The sequence below is a fragment of the Pan troglodytes genome, chromosome 1 (genome assembly GCF_028858775.2).
Source record: "Pan troglodytes isolate AG18354 chromosome 1, NHGRI_mPanTro3-v2.0_pri, whole genome shotgun sequence".
NCBI lineage: Eukaryota > Metazoa > Chordata > Mammalia > Primates > Hominidae > Pan > Pan troglodytes.
The window spans coordinates 171,471,887-171,495,951 of NC_072398.2; the positions used below are offsets into that span (position 1 = coordinate 171,471,887).

The 24,065-nt window shown below is 40.9% G+C and overlaps 1 protein-coding gene across 38 annotated transcripts in view; it reads right to left on the bottom strand.

Moving 5' to 3' along the window:
- Window positions 1–24,065, bottom strand: part of FGGY (FGGY carbohydrate kinase domain containing) — a 486,570-nt gene that overhangs the window by 260,501 nt on the left and 202,004 nt on the right. For 36 of the 38 annotated variants that reach the window (XR_002938170.3, XM_024346119.3, XM_024346101.3 and 33 more), the window contains one exon: window positions 9,509–9,637. Coding sequence is in view for 35 of the 38 variants with exons in the window: in XM_024346119.3 (XP_024201887.1) it covers window positions 9,509–9,637 (129 nt within the window). In the remaining 3 variants the exon portion in view is untranslated. Of the gene's footprint in view, window positions 1–6,152; window positions 6,321–7,122; window positions 7,312–9,508; window positions 9,638–24,065 lie in introns of those variants that run through there. The other 2 variants (XM_054683526.2, XM_054683527.2) reach the window with 2 other exon arrangements.

Consider the following 24,065-nt stretch of genomic DNA (forward strand, 5'->3'; position numbering starts at 1 on the left):
TCTGCAATCGGTGGGTCCAGGAACCCAACTTTATAATTTATTAAAATGTAACCTTTGGCAGGTTCCTAAACCTTCATTTCCTTGTATGTTAAAGGCCAAAAATAATTGTAGCTCACAGTGTGGTTGTGAGCTGACAATAGTGAACAGTCAAGTACCTAGCAAAACACTTGGCACAGCATAGGTATTCAACGATTGGTAGGTGAAATAAAAATAACTGCTTTGAGCTCTTTGGAAGGAACTCGAATAGCAGGTGTTTTTATTATTTCCAGCTCTGGAGGAGATTCTTTGGAGCTTTTTGTAGATTGTGACAACAAAACAAAGAGATTTACTCAAGTGTGGCTCAGGAAAACTAAATTACCTATTTAATAACCACCAGTGAAGCTGCCTGTGGCCATTAAATGGGATATAAGGTATAAAATGGAATAACAAATCAGGAGTCATTCCCTTTTCCTAATCTGGAGACAGTGTAGTACAATGGGGCGGGGACCCTGGCTGATGAACTAGGTCACTCAGATTCTAAATTTGACTCTGAAAGTAATATGCTGGGGTAACTTTGGATGATTCACCATTGTCTGGGCCTCAGTTTTCTCATCTGCAAATTGAAGAATTTGGTATACAGAATCTTTGAGCAGCCTTTTAGTTCTAAAGCCTATGATTACTCATTATCCAAACAGGAGTGTATGTATTAAACTCAAAATATTATGGTTTCATGGCAGGTTCACAGCCATATACACTGACATGTGGCACAAGATTTAAAAACTGGGGACACATGGGGAGCTGGCAATAGCACCAGGCCCTGGATTCTCTCGGTTTTCTTCCACAGAGTCAAAGTCTGGTCTCTCAGCTAAGGCCAGCCTTCTGCAGTCCAGAGAATCACAGCACTCCAAGAAAGCCTTGGAGCCTGGGAACAGGAAACTCAGTTATCCTTCCCCCCACGTATGCTCTCTGCCCCTCCCTCCATCACATGAGCTGTTGCCACGGCTCATGAACTGCCGAGGTCTCAGGCAGTAGTGGGTCGCATTAAACCAAACCTCAACTTAAAACAATAAACTTGCAATCCCATGAATACATTCTTCCTCTGCCCTCTGTGATTCACATCCAGGAACTCCCAGAGTTGTCCTTGCTCTATCTGCTCAGGGACTGGCACGGTTTTCTCCTTCCAGATTCCACGGCATGACTTTATCTGCATTTCTAATCCCCCCCACCCCCAATTTCTTGCAGACCGTCTGCCTCTTTGGATCCATATTCTCTCCCATTTTGGATAAGCTCCCTCCTGCCCCCAGCTTTTGGCCAGCGCCTGGCCTGGCTCCTGCGCAGCACGGTTCTGCTCTGGTCTGATCTGCCTACTTGGCAGAAACACATCAATACTGCTTCTGACCCCAGTGTCCTCAGTGCCAACTCATCCCCCCAGGCTGTCTCCTCTGGGACCAGGTGACATTTTCCACACTTAGAACAAGATTCCAGGCATCCTCAGCAGGGTAGGGCATGGGAATCTATATTTTCTTAAAGTCTCCCTCACCCATATTTACCAATTCTTATTTTGGATTTTTCAAAACCCTCTTATATTTATTATCTTAATTACTAATAATAGTAATTAAATAATTACATTGATTTAGTGAAGACCAGCTATGTGGATTTCATGCTGGATGATGGGCATACAAACGTGAACATGATTTGGTGAAAAAACTGAAATAGTTGTAAAGTATTTCACAGATACAGCATAGAGAGTGATTGGTGCTTTTCTAAGAATGGATTAAATTTGGAGATGTTTCCACAAAGTAACATTTAGAATGAGTGCCGATGGATGAGTAGCAAAGGAAAGGAGGTGGAATGTGCATGATGTGCTGAAAGACAGCCAAGTGGTCCCGTGTGGCTTGACTCTGAAATAGATGAGCTAGAAACCATCTTGTCCTCCCTACTCCTCAGGCTTCACTTCTATTATTTTCTTAATCTCACAACTACTTTCACTGAAGAGTCAATTTCACAAAACACATTTCAACAAAGTACTAATGTATCAGCAAAACCCTTATTGTGGGCTGCTTTTTGGCTTCTATAGAAATAAGCTGAATTGATGAAGAGAAATAATATCGCTGGAGGTGTTCCAGGAGAGAATAGGGTTTCTCACCTTCAGTGCTACTGACATTTGACATTTGAAGCTGGATAATTCTTTGTTGCAGGGGGTTGGCCTGGGCATTGTAAGGTGTTTGGCAGCATCCCTGGCCTCTACCCACCACAGGCCAGTGCCATTTCCCTTTCCCCAGATGCAATAAACAAAACTGTCTCCAGACATTGCCAAATGTCCCCTGAGGGGTCAAATCACCCCTGGTTGAGAACCACTGGCCTAGAGAAAAGATATATGAACCTTGGAGGCACACTCAATTTCAAATCTTGCTATGAGATTAGTTATGTGATTGTGGAAACGTTATTCTTTCTGCCTTCAATTCCCTCGTGCAGAATGGGGAAACAACCTCTACCTTGTAGGCTTATTGTGAGGAGCAAGATATAAAGTCTGAGCAGTATCAGGTAGAGTACTTGGCACATAGGACACATGTAAGAAATGGTCATCATAGTAGTACCAGTCAGAGTGGTGGTTGTATTTGTTCTAATTAACAATGTTATTATTTTATTATTAGAAATGAAGCCTAGTTGAAGTTTAAAAGTCGCAAAAAATATATAAATTCCACTTTACCAGGAAGCAATAACAGGGAAAGCAGTGTCATAATTAGATTACTGGACATCACTCCCTCTAGGAATCCTTTAATAATTGTTTAAGTCTCAATTTTAGGCCCATTTTATGTTTTTCCAAAGCCTTCCATACATGGCACAAGTAACCGTAACTGTTTATTTACTTGTCTATTTTCTTTACTAGAATACAAATTCCCAGAAGTCCACTTCTCTCTCATAGTCACTGTCTAACCCCATGAACTAGTAAAGTGGGTCATCAATAAATATTAAAGACTTTCCTTTTTCAAAATTTGTTACTTGCTCACATTTTTAGGGTCAAATTAAAGAGCAGAGTGGATCACGTTTAAATACATAGGCCATTCTTTATAACACAGTGATAAGTGTGCACAAAGCATGGGCTTAAGTCACGCATCTCTCATTTAACTGTGTAGCTCAGAATGTTAGGTAGTCTTGTGAGCCTCAACTGTCTCATCTGACAAATAGAATAATAGTATGTATAAAGTTGCCTTAAGAACTAAGTGTAAGATAAATATCTATTCTTGAGTTTATAATACACTGAGCCTCAGCTGTTTGCTGTGAAAAATGAGGGAACACATACCTGTCCTAACTTCACTACAAAGTTGCTATAAGGAGCAAATTCTATAATGAACATAGATGTGTTTTGTATTAGTCCATTCTCGCATTGCTATAAAGGAATACCTGAAACTGAACAGTTTATAGAAGACAGAGTTTTAATTGGCTCAAGGTTCTGCAGGCTGTGTAGGAGGCATGATGGTGTCTGCTCAGCTTCTGGGGAGGCCTCAGGAAACTTACAATCATGGCAAAAGGTGATGGGGAAGCAGGCACTTCACATGGCCGGAGCAGAAGCAAGAGAGAGAGTGGGGAGGTGCAACACACTATTAAACAACCAGATCTGAAGGGAACTCATGCACTATCATGAGAACAGCACCAAGGGGATGATACGAAACCATTCATGAGAAATCCACCACCATGATACAATCCCCTCCCACTAGGGACCCCTCCAACACTGGGGATTACAATTTGCATGAGATTTGGGTAAGGACACAGATACAAACCATATCATGCTTCATAAATCAAAAGTTTACAAACGCAATGGACTATTGCCAATAAGTATATCTCTTTATCCATCATGCTACATTTAGTATATATACTACTTATAAATAAATGTTCCCCCCAAATCACATTATCTAAAGTCGCAGCCTTTAGATCGCAGCCTTTATCCTGTCTTCTAGAACACTGATAATGGTGAGAAATGTAATTGGCATGTTTTATTGTTTACTGGAACAAACTATGTGTTGTTCTAGGGCATGAACCAAAGGCCCTTTTTGCAAGACTGGCTCAATAAATTCTTCCATTTAAAAAGAAAATAAATTCAAAATCCTCATTTTGGCCTGGCTCTGCAATTGAAATAAGCAGTTTAAACCAATTCAATATCTGGCCCAGATGAGCAATTTAAGCCAGTTCAACATCTGCCAAATAATCCAATATTGGTAATCAAATAGTTGGGCTAAACCAAGGAACAAAGCTTGCTCTTGGCCGAAACTTGGTAATGTGATGAGGGCAAAAAAGAGACAGATTTCCAAACATCTGGAAGAACCCAAACTTTTGCTCCTGCAGAAATGAGCCAAGTATAACTATTGTATAGGGACAATTGCCTTTGAATGAGAGGTTACTCTCTCTCTCAGTTGTAATATCCGTTCCTCATGGAGGGAATGCCATTCATTCATTCACTCATTCACTAAATACGCATGTGTTAAGGGTCCTCCATATGTAAAGCACTCTGCAGGCTGCTGCAGTGGGAGTATGAAACAACAGGGTGCCCTAAGAGTTTATAAATTAGTAGATGAGGCAATATGGCACACACAAACCTGCAAGCGCAAGACACAGTGGGGGAAAAAGAGAGTGCTTAAGTCAACTTGGGAAGTCAGGGAGGGCTTCCCAGAGGAGAAAAGGATTCAAGATTTGATGGATAATCAGGAGTCTGTCTGACAGATAAGAGCAACTGAGAGGAGAAGGGCCTGAGACAGAAATCAGGTTGTTATTGCCTTTCAGGGCAGTTGGGGTGCTGGAGCCAAGAAAAGACCTGGAAAAAAGTTAATGTTATTTTTATAAGCTAGAAAAATATCAGCAGCAGGAGCCCTGGCCAGAACCACCCCCACAAAGTGCAAACAAAGCTACTCCTATCTTCTGACTGTCTGCTGGAGAACTTACTAACCAGCACCTTAAGAACAAAATGTTCTTTTATCATTGATTTTTATTCCCACAAAGCCCTTCCTCCTCTTTTTCCAGAACTGGGAAAAGCATGGGTTGAGTTTTGCTTGCTTCTTTGATCTTTATCCTCCCATCCCAGGCCTCCCTTGGGAATGAAAGTCCAGGGGTATTTCTCTAAAGCAGAGTGCTGACCCCTCATACTAGTCAGAATGTGGGGTTTCAAGCAGGCCATGCCAGGTCAGCATTTGAAGTGACTACAGTTGTCAGGGTTTGTTGGTGAGAGGCCTGGATGGCCTCTTCCTGGGTGGCAATTCCGAATCCAAAGCTGGGTCTGTACTTGACATTCAGAAATCTCTTAACACAGGGTTCATTTAGCCAGTTCTTGAGGCTATTACTGACCTCAACCTATACAGAATCACAAAGTAGTGAATCCTGCATTCTGTTGTCTCTCACTCTCTCACTGCATAACAGGAGACAAAAGTTCTGCGAAGCACCATATTTGTAGGCAGAAACACAATCTAAATCCAGAACTTAAAATTCCATTTTGAGTGCCCTTGTCATAGCATCACAATATGTCTCAGGGATTAGCTGTCCCAAACCTATACTATTAAGCTACAAACATGCAGGCAGGGGAGAACAATGAGAATTTTCTTTCCAAAACGAATGGACTTTGCCTGACTTGTTCACTGCTAATAATCTCCAGTGCCTAGACCAATCACTGACAGGTTGCATTCACTCAATTATATTTAGTTAATATAGAGTTGGACCCATGGACAACCTTTTCAAGATTTTCAGGCATCTGTTCACCTCCACATCCTAATAGGGGTATAGGAAAGGTAGAAATGAAAGGAAACATTTGCTCCCAGGCCTCCTAATGTTTTTGAGATATCCAACTCTTGGATTGGCTGTAAGGTGAAGGGTAAAGAAAGAGGCATAAGAAGGCATAATAAGGATAAAACATAGTCAACATATATTAAGTAAGTCTGTATCAACCCGTCATCATGGACTATCACCTTCCTGTGCCCTTCCCAGCCACTGCTGGCATCTAAGTTCAGGCCTTAAAGAATCCAAGATTCTTATTCTATCTTTCCGTTAAAACAAAAAAAAAACTATTCTATCTTTCCACTAACAAAAATATGGGGGAAAGTTACTAACTTACTGCATTAGTCCATTTTTATGCTGCTGATAAAGACAAACCTGAGACTGGGAAGAATAGGATGTTTAATTTGACTTACAGTTCCACACGGCTGGGAGGTCTCATAATCATGGTGGAGGGCAAAAGGCACTTCTTACATGGTGGCAGCAAGAAAGAATGAGGAAGAAGCAAACGCAGAAAAGCCTGATAAACCCATCAGATCTTGTGAGACTTACTATCACGAGAACAGCATGGGAAAGACTGGCCCTTATGATTCAATTCCCTCCCCCTAAGTCCCTCCCACAACATGTGGGAATTCTGGGAGATATAAGTTAGTTGAGATTTGAATAGGGACACAGCCAAATCATTATCATTCTGCCCCTGGCCCCTCCAAATCTCAGGTCCTCACATTTCAAAACCAATCATGCCCTCCCAAAAGTCCCCCAAAGTCTTTACTCATTTCAGAATTAATCCAAAAGTCCACAGTCCAAAGTCTCATCTGAGACAAGTCAAGTCCCTTCCACCCATGAGCCTGTAAAATAAAAAACAAGTCAGTTACTTCCTAGATACAATGGGGGTACAGGTATTAGGTACATACAGCCATTCCAGGAGAAATTGGCCAAAACAAAGGAGTTTCAGGGCCCAGGCAAGGCCAAAATCCAGCAAGGCAATCAAATTTTAAAGCTCCAAAATGACCTCCTTTGACTCCAGGTCTCATATCCAAGTCACACTGATGCAAGAGGTGGGTTCCCATGGTCTTGGGCAGCGCTGCCCCTGTGGCTTTGCAGGGTACAGCCTCCCTCCCAGCTGCTTTCCCAACAGTCCTCCAAAGTCTTAACTCATTTCAGAATTAACCCAGAAGTCCACAGTCCAAAGTCTCATCAGAGACAAGGCAAGTCTCTTCCCTCTATGAGCTTGTTACCCAGTACCAAAGTTGTGTCCACATTTTCAAGTATCTTTTCAGCAACGCCCCACTCTACTGGTACCAATTTACTGTATTAGTCTGTTTTTATGCTGCTGATAAAGACATACCTGAGACAAGGAAGAAAAGGAGGTTTAATTTGACTTACAGTTCCACATGGCTGGGGAGGTCTCATAATCACGGCGAAGAGCAAAAGGCACTTCTTACATGGTGGCAGCAAGAAAGAATAAGGAAGAAGCAAAAGCGGAAACCCCTGATAAACCTATCGGATCTCGTGAGACTTATTCACTATCACGAGAATAGCATGGGAAAGACCGGCCTCCATGATTCAATTACCTCCCCCTGGGTCCCTCCCACAACATGTGGGAATTCTGGGAGATACAACTCTGTGGAGATTTGAATGGGGACACAGCCAAACCATATCACTTACAAGCATTTGCATTTTACGGGGAACAAAAGGCTTAAGCCAAAGCTTCTAAGGGTAAAACTTCTGCCACTGAACATCTCTGTTTAGGAAAAAGGTGAGGGTCATTGACAGTCTCCCCTCCTGGAGGACATAGTGAGTCCTGGGCAGAAATGAGAAGGTGTGTTTTGGCACGTCCCTGAGGGAAGTCTGGGAAACTGACAAGGAAACTGTAGTGCCTGCGGCTCTTCAAGCAGCAGTTCTCTTTCTTTCAGCATATGCCGGTCCCAGCCAAGTGACTGTCACCCAGGTAGGGGTGGATGATTGACACTGTCACCCCAGGGATAATTTTAAAAGCATGACAGAGAAAGCTTTTGTGGCCTCACACATGATCTGGAATGTCAGGATTGCTAGGGGATAGAAACACTCCATGTCTGCCTAGACCTCAAGTTCTCTCTGTGCTTGTATGTAAAAACCAAAATCTTAACATTCCAATCAAAAGCACACATTGCTCACAATGAAAAGTATTTGGAGAGAAACAACCTTGCCTGTACTCAGAACTATGTTACATAGCATTCAACCAACCTACATATATTATGAGTTGTTTACTAATTCTTAGGCACTGTTTTAGATCCTGAGGACAGAGAGATGAACAGGACAGACATGTCCATAGATTGATGAGAGCGATCCTGCTCTGGAAGTCCATGTAGTATGTAGAACAAGGCACCATTTAATAATCCGTTGCATAAGAAAACAGATTAATCTTCACTCTACTGTTTAAAGCCATTTCACCTTATTCTTGCCTTAATGTGACTATTCATTTAATAAACTTAATAAGCAGCTACAGGAACCAGACATAGGGCTTGGCATGAAGGATATAGGACAGATAACATAATGTTCCTGTTCTCAAGGAGTTCACACTCTAATGGAAATGACCAGCAGATATATTTGAAATTACAATGCAATATGATCATTTCTTCAAATAGTTTGCTGAAAAAAAGCATGATTTAGAGAATTTCTAAATACACCTGAGTGTTTCATGGAAGGCTATGCAGAGCAGAAAGCATCTGATATGGGTCTTGCAGTTAGAGGAGGAGTTAGCCAGCTGGAGAAGTGGAGGACCAATCATTCTGGACAAAGAACATGTGTGCCAAGTCACAGAGGTGTAAATGCATGGGCAGAGTATGGAAGTGTCTGAAAGTATACACACATAGAATGGAAACACAGCTCCACAAAGCAGTGCCTTCCCTTACTTTGTGAAAGGTACTCTGATGTTTTCCACTTTGTTCTATTCAATTCTGTTCCATTCTGTTGTGCAAATTCAGTGGTCATGTCCTGCTAAATTGATCTCATGAATTATAAATCATAGTTTAAAACAAAACATTGTTAGAATGAAAGGCTAGGAAAAAAATATATGGCTACAGTTGAGATGAGAGATGCTGAGAACCAGAACAACTTCCCCTGCAAAAAACACACACAACCTGCAATAAGGATGAGGAAGTCATCTTTCTTTACTGTAATTCTTTGTTTCCCTGTGTGTTTTCCCATTAAAAGCTGGGGAAGAGACTTTGGTTTTATTTGGTTTTGTTTTAAGTTCACTGTCTTCTAGCACCATGCCTGGACATGGTAAGTGTTCAACGGGTGTTTTGTGAATGAACAAATGAATACATGAATGAAAGGCTTGAGATTTATGTACAAGATAAAATCAAGACTGCAACCAAGGAACTGGATACAGGACATAAGCCAAATATATTATTAAAATAAATCTAAGAGACTTATAAGGGTTTTGGAGTACCTTACAAAAAAACAGTAGAGCTAAGTGTGGCAAGAAATTAACATATCTTTTTTGAATTTTCAGTAAACAAAAGAACTATGCAGAAAGTTATTCAAATACATTTTTTTCTATTGCCATGTATAAAGAAATTAATACAATTATAAATAAATTTTATCATTAATGAAAAGTTCTATAATTCTATCCAAATGCCTAGCTGTAAAAAGGCTTTTCATTATTATATCCTGAAACACCAAAGTCCTTGACCTTTGCTTTAAAAACAGAAAAGGAGTGTCTTCGGTTCTAGGGAATATTCCATTTGAATACGGTTTTGGCTGTAGGCAACAAATAAGAGATTACCTAGTCCTCCTGCATGGGCATCAATGAGTGAAGCTGCGACCGCAATCCCAGGGAGAAGGCCAAGGTCTCTTGCTGCCTCTGGTGTGAGCCCATTTCCAAGAGAAGCTCCAGGAGGTAGCACTTGGTTTCCTGGGTAGACATGAGAAAAAACAAACACCATCAGTTTGAAAAACAGAAAAGTAAACAGAGGGTTTTTTTTAAGAGAAACTCTTTGCTCTCTCCTCCCTCCTCTGCATTTGCAAAGATAAAAACCATGCAGTCATCAAGAGTCCCTTTGCTCATCCAGTGACTTTGGTGTACGTGCTTGGTACCTATGGGTCATGCTTTGTGGAGCTTTACAAACAAGGAACTCTAAAGCATCATTCAAACCAGATAAAGATTCTGAAAATGGGAAATTTCAAAAGGAATATAAACACAGTAGCCTCTTAAATACAAGGTTTAAATGCTCAAACCATTCCAAATGGGCTTCCTAACACAGCAGATCTACTAACCTACTTAAACGCACGTAAACCCACATGTTCACACATCCATACACCCTCTCTAATGAACGTATATTCCTAAGTCAAGAAAACTTACTCTTTCAGTTGCTTCCTGGCAGAGGATAAGAGGAAAAAGGTGTACTTTGTACCAACAAATACTTAGTTAAAAAGTTTTTCTCAGCTGGAAAAAACACTCCAGTCTAAACCTTTGCAAATTTTACAAGGCTGCCACTTGCACAACCATATAATACAATTTGAATGATGTTCTTTGGAGTTGTGCAATGCAGTGACCCTGATTTTTCAAGTGACCCTGAATTCTTGCAATCAGTCAGGCCTTCAGTTAAGAATTGATTGTCTTGCTTTGTGTGGGTGCTGTGGGGCCGTAAAAAGCAGTCCTTGCCCCCAACCTAGTTAGGAAGACAAGATAAGAACCCAGAGAACCACATAAGACAGAATAGAATGAAATGATCCATCTGCTCCTAGGTGTTAAACAGAGCCTGAGCCCTCTCTCATCCCCCAAGGATTCTATAGTATTTCTGCACTGCAGGGAGGGGCTAGGAGTTGACTCATAGATATATTAAGACCCCTTTGAGCCCCAAGATAGAATCTGGGTGCATGATCAGCAATTTTTGAGTGCTAAGATGCCACTTGTTAATTGTTCCATGGAGCTCAAGGACTGGGCAGAGGTGCTCCAGGACCTCTGGGGGTAGAGGTGAGGGTGGAGGTTGGGAGAGGGGTCAGAGAGTGAACAGCTTAACCAACCTCCTCTAAATGGAATCAAAGCACCTCGACGACACCATTTTTATCCATTTTAAGAGCTTCTATCTACAATTGAATATGAAAACAAGTTTAGCTAAGAAGAGTAAGACTGAAACCTCTGCAGTGACTTCTAGAAGAACTCTGCTGTCCAATATGGCAGCCACTAGTCACATGTGGGCTGAGCACTTGAAGTGTGGCTAGAGTAACTCAGGGACTAAATTCTTCATTTTATTTAGTTTTATTTAGTTTTAACTTCAACTTAAAAACTGATATTAAATTCAGTTACTGAAAAACTTTTAAGTATGTTCGGAACAACTTGGGTATGCGAATCTACTTTTTCTAGATTAATTTAAGAAATCTAAATCAAGTATTTCTAACAAAAATCTAGCGTCTGAATTGAGAGGTGTTAAGCGGAAAATACACACCAGATGTCAAAGATTTCATCTGGAAAAATGAATGTAAAATACCTCAATAATTTTTATATCAATTCCATGTTAAAATAATAATTTGAATATACTAAGTTAAATAAGATACATTAAAAATTAGTATCACTTTCTTCAGCATGGCTACTAAAAAATTTAAGATTACATATGTGGCTCATATTATATTTCTATTGGACACTGATGGTCTGGAGGATAAGTTTAAGATGCTCAAAGGATGGGGCAGAGAACAGGAAAATCTTAGTCTGTTTCAAATGCCAAAGTAGCAGAAACCTGGAAGAGAGCAGTGTCCTTGGCTTTGTATAATACGGTTCTGGACAATATCTTAATTATGTCACTATGGCTAGTATCTAACACAGGAGAGACTGCACTCCAGTTTGCTGAGCACTTTCATGCTAGGGACTGCACTAAGGACATAGCATGCATTTTCTCATTTCATTTTCATATTAACCCTCTGTGAAGGGTACAATAGGACCCACACTACCCCCATTTCACAGACAGATGGGAAAATTGTGGTTTACAGAAGAAAAATAAACACCCTAGAGACAGCCTAAGAGCTGAAGACAGGCCATGGGTTCTACTCTGACTGATATCCACACCTCTGCTCTTATTCATTACATTACCTTTTGGAGTAAAAGTTGTTTAAAAATGGGTTCTGAATGGATGAAAGGATCAAGAGAAGTATTTTTAGAACAAGCATTATGTATGTTAAAAAAATAAAAAGAAAAAAGAAAAAGAAAAAGGAGCACCGTTTAGAAATCTTGCCTACTAAATTGAGATTTTTTAAAAATGGTTTTCATAGGAAGGTCAAAATGGAAATTCTGTTCCACCTTCACCCCCAATCTCCACAAACATAAAAGGTGTAATTTTTATAAAAAAGGTTCTAGACAGGATTAGCAGGGTGGGGCACTCTTCCAAGTTTTCTCTATAGTAATTTAGGAAGAAACCTTAGCTGGTAAAGGAGCTTAATTTGATTCTATGTCCTCTAGGCTCAGAACATGAGGCTGCAGACCACTGCGAGGCAGAGAGAGTCCTGGGCATGCAGACAGGAGATCTGGGTCTAATCATAGGCTATAGGACCACAGGGAGCTTCATCAGCAGAGGATGCGTCTTGAGCAAGGACAGAAAAAAGGGAGAAGGGGCCCCTAAGGTAACTATCAAAAGGGCTAGGTAAATTGGAACATAGGCTGGGGTGTGAACTGGTAGGGGGTGGGTGTTGAAGGACAGAGGAAGCTGGGGAGGCAGATGGGGCAGTGGATGCAGGGCCTTGTAATCCATACTTAAGTGTTTGAACTTAATCATGAAGCCCACTGTAAACCACTAAAGGAGCATTAAACCAGGAGGAAAGCGATTAAACTTGTGCTTTTTTAAGCACTCTCTGGCAGTATTATAGCAGAGGATAGACTGGGGTTAGGGAAAATAGTGTGAATCTATTTCAGTAATCAAAGAAAGAGAGAGAATATAAGGATCTTCACTGAGATATTGGTAACGGAGATGTAGAAACAGAGGCAGACAGAAGAGATTCCATGGAACAAGAAATAACAGGTCACAGTGGTTGCGTGGATATAGGAAGCATGGTAGAGACTGAGATACCATGGCTCAAACTCCCCCTTAAGGATGGAGTAAAGTCGGCAGACAGCTGCCAGATGTTCCAGGGCCTGCCTCAGTTGCAGAGAGCTGCCTTCCCAAGGTGATGCACGTCCCAGGACAGCCAGCACCTGGTGACTTTGCAAAGCAGAGGCAGAAGGGCTCTGATAGACACCACTCACTCCAGAGACTCTGCTGAGTTCACCAAGGTGCTGCAGGAATGCACCTCAGTTCAGCTCTTTTCCCTCTACCCAGTCCTTCTCTCTCTTCCTTCTTTCACAGCCAACCATCCCTAATAAACACCTTATCCCCCCAAATCTGTCTCAGCCTTTGCTTCTGGAAAACCCAACCTACAGCAGTGAACCAGCCTTCTACTCAATCCAGTGGTTAGGGATGAAAATAAATATATACAAGGACAAATATCCCATTTTTCATTTGGAACCACAGCCTTCAGGAATAGGCTATCTGGACTCCTAGCAGGAAGGAGCTTTGTTTATTTAGAGACCAAAATGAAACAGCTTGGCATGAGAGAGGATGATAGAAATAGGTGAGAATCCCTGAGAAATCACCCCTTCAAAATCACACTCTAAGTTTATCAGCCAGAGGTACATTGAGGGCACTAGAGCTGTCAGAGGCAAACATTAGTGCCTCCTGACAACTTTTCCCAATATAATCCTTGTTTGGCTTTTCTTTCACCATAAAATTAAATTATTCGCAGCATTGCTTTTCCCAGAAATCAAGACTTCACTGCCTGAGCATTTGCAGTTCTTTCTAGGCTTCATTCAAGCATTCATTCATGCATTTTAACAAACATTTCAGAAACAATAGAACTAATGATTGCCTGCATAGATTTCCATCTACCATGTGCTAAGATCTAGGTGCTGAGGTCTCATATTGTGGTTTGGGACAAAGATGATGAAAAACTAAGACTCTTAGGGCCATGTAGAAAATGCTAGAAAGGTGAAATGTGTACATGGTGTTCCCAGAGAACTGTGGAGGGTCCAGTTAGGGTGGCTAGTAGAGTGAATACAGCCTTCAAGGTGAAGATGACTTTCAAGCCTGTGTGGAAAGGCAAGTTGGAGATTGGTGGTTTCAGTGCTGGCATGCTCCGGGGAAAGGGATGACAGCAGAGCAAAAAGTGAGTTTCCTGTAGGGAGCCCTGAGGGGCATGGTGTGTTTGAGGCATTTAGTATGTAGCAAAAAGGGGAACAAGGAGGAACAGAGAACTGGAACAGACGGGACAAGAGGCAGCGGAGGGCTTCAGGCGTGGCCAGGCAATAAGGAATTGCCCAGAGGGGCACGACTGTAAGTGCTCAGGTTGGGTTTTTAAGAAGATAAATGTGGCCGGGCGTGGTTGCTCATGCCTGTAATCCCCAGCACTTTGGGAGGCCGAGGCAGGCAGATCACAAAGTCAGGAGTTTGAGACCAGCCTGGCCAACATGATGAAACCCCGTCTCTACTAAAAATACAAAAAAAAAAAAAAAAATTAGCCAAGCATGGTTGCAGTTGCCTGTAATCCCAGCTGCTTGGGAGGCTGAGGCAGGAGAATCGCTTGAACCCAGGAAGGCAGAGGTTGCAGTAAGCCAAGATTGCACCACTGCACTCCATCCTGGGCAACAAGAATGAGACTCCGTCTCAAAAAACTAAATAAATAAAAAAGAAGATAAACACACAGTGTAAAGAAAAGCTTGGGGAATAATTTTTATATTTAAAACAGTCAAACCAAGTGAAAAATAGAGGCTGCAAAACATTATGCAGTATATGACTTCCTTTTGTTAAATTAAGTTTAACTTAAAGGTGTCTGTTTGTAACTTCAGCCTAAAGGTTTCTTCATACACAGTGACTGTAACTTAACTGGATTTGTAAACACACTGTAACCTACTCTTGTAACTAGAAGCTGAGTCTCAGCCAATCACAGAAGACATACTTCAACCACCCACAGGCGGCCAACTGTTCAAACTCTGTTCAAATAAGGCCGATGCAGAGCTGTACCCAATCCAGCTGTTTCTGTACTTTACTTCCATTTTTCTGTACCTCACTTCCCTTTTTGTGTCCGTAATTTCTCTTCAACCATGTGGCTGAGCAAAAGTCTCTCTGAACCTATTCTGGTTGGGGACATGCCCAATTCATGAATCATTCTTTGCACAGTTAAACTGTTAAATTTAATTTGCCCAAAGGTTTTCTCTTAACAGCTGTAAGAACAACAACAATGAAAGTAGATGAACTATTTGTAAAAATACATTCCTAGGGGAAAAAAATACAGAAAATAGGTTTTCTCTGGGTGGAGGAATTATGAGTGATTTCTTTTTTCTTTCCTTTTTTTCTTTTTTCCTCTAATTTCTAATTGGTCTACATTTCTTGTGTAATGTTTTTTTGAGACAGAGTCTCGCTCTGTTGCCCAGGATGGAGTGCAGTGGCACAATCTCAGCTCACTACAACCTCTGCCTCCCAGGTTCAAGCGATTCTCATGCCTCGGCTTCCCAAGTCGCTGGGACTACGGGCACATGCCAGCACGGCTGGCTAATTTTTGTATTTTTAGGAGAGACAGGGTTTCGCCATGTTGGCCAGGCTGGTCTCGAACTCCTGACCTCAAGTGATCCACCCACCTTGGCCTCCCAAAATGCTGGGATTACAGGCATAAGCCACCATGCCCAGCCTCTTGTATAATATTTTAAAAGATGTTTTTCCCCCTTAAATCTGGTCAGAATCCCACCTTGCCATTAAAATGAATGAACTTGAATTAAGGTATAGATTTGGAACTCCAAGATAAATTCAGAAAAAATGGCAAGATGCAGAATAGTATTCTTAGTATGATCATGTGATTTTTTTTTTTTTTTAAAGAAAAGGATATAAAAATGTAAGCACATAAACTTCCAGAAAAATCCTAGAATTTTGTCACAGCATGGGTTGGGATCCAGTGTAGGGTACTCTTCTCTAATGTTTGTGTTTCTTATATCCCACGACCTTGTATGTCTTTTGTGATCAAAACAATCTTACGTTGAAATAAAAACAAAATAAAGGAGAATACTGGACACTTTTTCCAAACACTGCTCCACAGTCTGAAGGCAGGAAAGAGACCCAAGGGCAGTTCACCTATTCTCTTGATTTGGCTGTCTCTGTCTCGGTGTACACACCCTCACCTGGGTATGTAAAAACACTATCACTCTGAGAGCTCTTAGGCTCAAGTCTGCTGAATTCCCATTTGGATGGGCAGATTCAGTCTGAGTGGTCAAAAGCTGGAATCTACAATTATCTGGTGGTTGCAGTCCCTCTTCACAGGCGGGGGCTCCTATTACACCAAATCTTCCCCTACCAGTTTTTCAATTATCTATGACTAATGAGCACTTTGGGAACAGTTTCAGACACACACATAATCCTCTTTCCTGATGTCAGCAGCAGAAATTAATGACTATGTGGACTGCTGGGAGACAGAAAATGCATTATAATGGTCAACAGAACTGTTATCCTCTCCAGGAAGGGGTAAGTGGGGGCGGGGTGTTGAATTAACTGGAAGGTTCAGTGTTCTTTTGTCTTCCCACATATAATGAGATGAAACCCAGGAGGAGAGTTGGTTCCAGGCCCATGGAAATGTCAGAAAGAGCTTTGGGCATGGGTGGCATGTGACCCTGCTTCCTCTGTGCTTGGCACTGGGGGCCAGCCCCCAGCTCAGTTTTGCCAAAGTCAAGAGGCCAATCAGATTGGCTGGGAGAGTACAAAGTGGCACCATGTCTTACCAGCAGAGAGGGTCCTGGAGTCCTTTCAGACTGAACCTACAATCTGGTTTAGGGGTGGGGAAACAAAACTTTATGATAGCCTCATCACTTACTACAGAAATGTTTAATGAGTACCTGATACGAGCCAAGCACTGTTCAAATGCTAAAAATGCATTAAGGAACAAGATAGTTAAGGCCCCTACGCTCAAGTAGCTTACTTTCTAGTCGACACTATTCCCATCCAATACCTCTTCTTATGCCATCTTGTAGTTATTACATCTTGTAGACACCTATGCAATTTGGACTGAGTTTTATATAATGTTATATCCCTGGCCCGATAGTCTGGCCTATAAGAGGTGTTTAATAAAGAAACACACACATATTTTTAATCCAACTTAAAAAGTATGACCCTTACGTTGTGTTTTATTTTTTCCCCTATTTATACCTCGATCTCTCTTTCCCACTAGACAGAGAATAGTTCAAATTATTTTATTTACCTCTATATTCACTTCCCCTCAGCACAACGTCAGCAGTGTCTAGAACATAGGTTCTCAGCAATGTTCATTTAGCTGAACTTAGTTTTTTTAAAACGAGAGATCATAAGACAAAGATCAATTAATTTAGACAAAAACATTAAACATACACTCACACAGGAAGCTGAATATCAGTTGGGAGAGTAAAGAGAAGAGACTGTATTAAGTTTAACTCTTGATCTTGAATGCTACTGGGACAAGAAATGTGTTTTCTAACATAATCCTACCAGTAATACACTTTCATCTCTCTATCTTATTACAATGGAGTATCTCAAGGCTGTTGAGGGAAAAACTCTGAAATCATGTTTTTCCTCTGGTCTTACACCACAGCAATCATACACATAGAAGGTGACTTCTGTTACTAAATGTGTAGGAGTTTCTCCCAACCACCAAGCAAGCACTTAATTCTGTAGCAGACGCCAGCTGGATGTCATTTAGTTCAATTCTGACATTATCTACTTGGAGATTGCATCAGATCTCACAGATTGAAGGCTCAGTCCCCAAGAATGCCCCCAACCCCACGCCCCAGACACCAGTGGCAAGTCCAACCTTCCACAACTTCTGAACTACTGGCTTCAAGTTGGGGTTCTCACAACCCTGTCTTTGGGTTTGATTAATTTGCTAGAGCAGCTCACATAACTCAGGGAAACACGTTTATTGGTTTATTATAAATACTATTACAAAGGATACAGATGAACAGATGCACATGGCAAGGTAAGGGGGAAGGGGCGCAGAGCTTCCATGCCTTCCTTGGGCACTCCACCCTCCAGGAACATCCATGTATTCAGTAATCAAAAAGCTCTCCAAACCCTGTACTCTTGGGTTTTTATGGAGGCTTTTTTACACAGGCATGATTGACAACCATGTAAAAATATGATTGGACAAAAAGCATACGATCTAAATCCAGCAAGGACTATCTGCTCAGACTTTTCTTGGCCTCTCTGTGTAGCATTCTTTCCACTAGGCTATGGGGCAGGACCCTCTCTGGAATGAGGGTCTTCTGATCCATAATCAAATTAGCATCCTACCTTGGGCAGGTGAAGAAGGACCAGAGGGGGTCACTGAGAGAGACTGTTGCCTGAGGCCTCAAGTGCCCCAATGTTATAATAAGGGCTATGGGAGTTAACCAGGAATCATGGGCAAAAACCTATATATATGCATTTGTGGTGTTATTATATATATTTTTTTCACCCATGATTCCTGCTAACTCTCATGTTCCTTATATTTAATTTAAAATTATATTTATTTTAATTAAATATAACATTTAATTATATCTATATCATGTATATATATAATATATATATAGCAACACCACAAAAGCCAATGCGTATAGCTAGAAAATAGGTGATCACCAGCAGGCCCAAGCATCTCATTACACATAGCCGATGCTACAGTGGCAAGATATTGTAGATACCACCTTTTTAGTGAAATAGAGGTTCTCAAATTCTCTTTGCCTGGTCAAGTCTGGTTCAAGAAGTCCAACAAGCAACTGGTAACTACTGTAGGTCAGTGTTCAGAGGAGTGCTGTACATAATTTGTATTTTAACACAATAAATATTATAATAGTAATAGTGCCCATTTATCAAAACCTATGAGCTTTTAGTCACTGCTCTTCTTACTTTTCAGTTGCTATCACCTTCATTGCTAACACCAAACCAATGGTATTAGAATTAGATTTTATAGTAATAGAATTAGATTCTCTACATGAAGAGTCTATGGTATTGCAACCTATTATTCTACAGTTGTAGAAATACAAGCACAGAAAGATTACATAATTTGTTCAAAGTCACTATGTAATGGGACATGGTCAGGATTTTAGCCCAAGATTCTCTGACTCCATGGTATGGCGTCTTCCTACTATACCATGTAGGTTAGAGAGGGCAGGCATAGAATGTGATGAGTAGAAAAGGAAGACCACCTCATTTGCAGGAGGCTCCCCTGGTAGGTTCTGTCTAGGAACAAAACCACAAGAGTCATGAAATCCGAACATGCTGAATCTTTTAGCTTCTTCCAGTCCTCTCCTCTGATTCCTTCTCTGTTCCAAAAACAGAGACACGGGATTTCGAATGGCCCATACAGACCATCGACTTCAGTGTATACATTTTACAGTAGAGAAAACTGAACCCAGAGAAGGAGGTGGCTTCCCTGGAGTCAACCAGTTGTGGGAGCAGAGTCTAGATTGAATCCAGAGCTCCTGACTCAAGGAAGTCTTCTTCCACGTTGTCAGCACTCCCTGCTATGGCAGTGCCATCCTGCATCTTCCCCCACCTGGAGTAGGAAGCTCATCTAAGCCAGAGCAATAAGTCACAAAGAGAACAAGGGAGTTGGCAAAAATTCAACAGATTCCAGGGGTGTGGGCGGCCAATTCTGAACTATTCAGAGCATAGTCTTTTTAGCTTGAAATCATCATCCACTTTGGCACCCACAGTGACCCAATTCTCTAGATAATTGCTGGTGCCCTATTTTGTTCTCACCTAGCCTAAGGCCACATGCAAAAAGCCTTCCCTGGGTAGATCATAATTAATCACTCTTTCCTCTACAATCCCACAGCATGTTTTTTGGAATTACATCATTCTGCTCTACATAATGGCTTTTTCCCTTGTGCTTCCCTCTTCTAATTTAGATTATAATCGCCTTGAGGGCAGAGCTCTTTTTGTAGATAATATATCCATAAGAGGCAGGTGGTTTAGCATAGCACTTGGGAGTTCAGGTTAGGGGGTGGACAGGCTTGGATGGTGGTGGCTTTATCACTCACAGGGCTTGTGACCTTGGGCAAGTGATTTAACTTCCCTGCAACGGTTTCCTCACCTGTAAAAAGGCTATAATAATGTTATTTTTCTCCCAGAGTGGTTATAAGAATCAAGCAAGATAATGCAAATAAGTGTTTTAGCATGTTGTCTGCCACATGACAAATGCTAGACAAAAGTCAGATAAAATTATGGTTATTATGACTCCCTATTCCCAGTGTATTGGACATCGCCTGACACACAGAGGGTACTCAGCTCATTCTGGCTGAGCTTACAAAGCTTGAGGAGAGATCCTTGATGTTACAGCATGTGGAGATATATGCTTTTGGGGTCATGAGAGCAAACTGCAGAACCTGTGAAAGCTGTTAAAAAATTCACAGTGGTGGAATTCAGTTTTCTAGCACAAAAAGTTTCTCCCTATGGTCATGTCTCCACGGCATGCCTTCAGAGGGAAATGCTTTAAAAGTGCATAAGGTGTTCGCTTTAGAGTTATTTTAAGAACAAAACGCTTGTTTCAAAAGGAAAATTCATTATTTTGTCAGCAAAATACTTGACTGTTAAGATGTCCAATGCTTTCAAGACCCATGCAAACAGTTCTACCATGGAGAGTTACCCCACTTCTAGGAAAAGGAAAACTTGGGAAATACATGAAAATACTTTAGGTGTCATTGTGCTAAAAATATTACAAGGTTTAAAGCAGTGGTTTCTACAATTTTGCTTTTTTTTTTCACAATCAAATACAAAGATCACATAAAGAAAACTAGGGATTTATATAGGTTTCTCAATTTTTTATCCTGTCTCATTTACTCATTAAAACCAAATCTTACAATGAGGATTTATTTGACACAAAATTGTATCACTACAAACATAGGAAGCAGAGGATCTCAAAATAAAGGATGTTCTTTTTTAAGGTAAATACACTTCCTTTTATGACCTCATGTATTTATTGCATCACACACCAGTGAACACTTTGCCAAGGGCCAGCGTTGGTTTCTCGTCTGGACTACTGTCTGCAAACTGCTGACTTACAAAATGGTAAAAGCCTCCTAACAATGCGTGAATCTACAGGATGTCAAACAGCAACTCTCAGGTGAACCACTCAGTCAGTGGATCTGGTGTTAACCATACAATGCCAAATGTCTTCTGGTGATCTGAAGACATCAGGGGCTTTTCTATCATGTAGACCAAACATGATTCAGGTAACTGACAAAATTTTTCACTTCCCAACCAGATGTCTTACTTGCATAGAAATGAAGCCCAACTTGTACTTTCATGTGCAAATAGGCTAGACATAAATTCACCCCTGGAGGGCAGGATTAATTGCTTATCCTCAATGAACGCTAAATTACATATTATTTCTTCTTCTATTTCCATCTATTTTACCTTTGAAGAAAGTTTTCTGCTATTGTTTTGAAAAGCACACATTTCATCTTAGAAATGGTCTGTCTTTTTACATGTTTCTTCCTTTTTTTTTTTTTTTTTTTTTTTTTGACAAGAAGGCAGTGTGCTACAATGAAAAGAGTGTGATCTTAGAAGTCAGGATAATCTGAGTTCTAATTCCATGCACCTACTTCCCCAAACTTTAAGGGCCTTGCAAAAAAGGCACTTAAAATCCCTGAATTCAGTTTCTCTGCAGATATATATCATAAAAGCCATCTATAAGAGGCACTGTGAAGATTTGAGATCATTTATTCCTATAATATGTATTGGGTGCTTGCTCTGTGCCTGGTACTGAGAGACCATGGAGAACCACAGTGTCTGCCTGTCCTCCAGGGGCTCTGCCAGTAATAACACATTCATGCCTAACAAGCTGGAATGACAAACGTACCATAAAACTAAGGTGATATCTTTATTCAGGATTTTAAATAAAATTATGAGTAACTCCAACTGTTGCTGATCCTTAAAGATGAATATCAAGTTTGTAAAAGGAAGGATATGTCTGAAACCTTTGCTCTTCCTTAAATTTACTTTCAAGCATACTCTGGAATTTGCTCTGATTATGTTTGTTTAAAGAATTCACGTGGTTATCAATGACCTTCCACCTTCTATGCCGTTGTCCTGACAACCAAGCATTTACTAGACAGAATATGGAAAACAGGTAACAATGTGTCTCTACAGTCAGGGTTGTAGGCAAAATTCGACAGTACAGAGACAATCAAATGACTAGGGTCTTTGTGTTTGAAATCCTTAAAGGGAAATACAAACATATATATATATTTACACACACACACACACACATACATACATACATGAATAAAAGAGAGTAAAGATTTTACAGAGAAATTAACTGGGCAAGGAGAAGCTGCTATGCATGACTCACTTGTACTTTAATAGCAGCTATGTTTCAAGAGTCAGGTCACAGGTAATGTTGCACATAAGGAAGAAAGGCTAAGTCTGCTGTTACTGTTGTTCAGTTACACTAATAAGATGTTAGGTTCTTTTCCTAGCCTATGTTTCACCAAAGCCAGAAATATCTCAAACATATGAAGAAATGGAATACGACTATGTTCTTAAACTTTTTTTCCAGGATCAACACTTTTTTTTTCCAAATGAAATCCTCTATAGCACTCTAGCACAGCAGTCTCCCCTTATCTGCAGTTTCGCTTTCCATGGTTTCAATTTCTCATGGTCAACTCTAGTACAAAAATATTAAATGGAAAATTCCAGAAATAAACAATTCATAAGTTTTAAATTGCACACCATTCTGAATAGTGTGATGAATTCTCACGTTATCTAGCTTGGTCCCACCTGGGATGTGAATCATCCCTTTGTCCAGTAAATCCATGCTGTAGGCACTACCTCCCTGTCGTCCACTTAGTAATCCTCTCAGTTATCAGATCAAAAAAAAAAAACAAACAAACAAACATAGTATACATAGGGTTCAGTACTACCCATGTTTTTAGGCATCCACTGGGGGTCTTGGAAGGTATTTTCCATGGACAAGGGGGAACTACTATATATAATTATTCTCTGGTTCAAGCAGAGAAGAAAGTGTCCAGGGGTGATACATGCAACAGCTCTGGCACCAGAGGGTCATCCAGATTTGGGGGGCTGAGAAATAGAGATCCAAATCTAAACATTAACCTATGGTGAGAGACTATCCATCTTGGAAGCATTAAAGAGGGGAGGGATGGTAATTTGGAACTGTAAAATAGAGCTCCTTGAAACTTCTACTACAGTGCAAAAGCAGAAGCAGCAGAAAGTGTCCACTTTTAACCACACAGACAATGACCTCACTCCTGAATGAAGGAGGACACTGGCATTTGCAGTCCCTCCGGGGGAGGAGTGGAATTTGCCAAGTTGGCATTTAGCCAAAATGATGGAGTAAAATCCCTGAAGCCCTCACTCATGTTGACGTGCAAATCGAGCAGAGAAAGATTCAAAACATGACATAACTTAATGACACTTAAAGTTCTATCTACGTCACCCAGTTGGTGGGGGAGGGGGATCATACACATATTGGGAAAAATGCTCAAGTGCTAGGATGGCAGCATGAACAGCATTTGGGAACTTGTTAGAAGTGTGCATTCTCAGTCCCCACCCTAGACCTACTGAAGCAGAAACTGTGGTGTGGAGCCCAGCCATCCTCCCTCACCAGGTGATTTTGACGCACACCAAGGTATGAAGAGCCCTGCATTAGAGTCACCTAGGGAGCTTCTGAAAATAGCAATTCCTGGGCCCCATTCTTGACTTCTGGTCAATGGTTATAAAGTGGAACCCTAGGATTCTTATTTTTAAAAGCTCCCAGGTAATCCGGAGACATAAGCAGAAATAGGCACAGAATCCAAAGAAAATAAATGTTAACAATGAGAACATTTAAAGGCATTATGTATTGGATGTGTGAATTTTACAAGTACAATCTAAGATTAAACGATGGCCTCTCTTCTGAGTTGAATGACTTTGGGCAAGCTACTCGCCAGCCTCCTTCTCCTCATTTGTAAAATACACATATTTTAGGGTTGTGAAAATTGAATGATAATAAATTCTTGGTACGGTGTCTGGTACATAGTAAGCACTAAATAAATGAGGTCAATTTGTATTAATCTCCTAATAACAATAAAGAAAAGCTAACTCATGTAGAATCCTGTTATACCAAGTGGCACAGGTTGGGGTACAGGAGGGAGACCCTCCAGCATCTGTGAAGCTTTCTTACTCCCTTGTGTCCTGCTGTCCATGAGAATATGCTCTTTCAGGGAAATGTAACATCCTCTAATTATGCTGCCTGGCAAAAATCAGGTGCAAAAAAGGGCCTGGAAGACTGTGTACGGAAAAATGGGGCAGCAGTGTGAGAGTATTCTG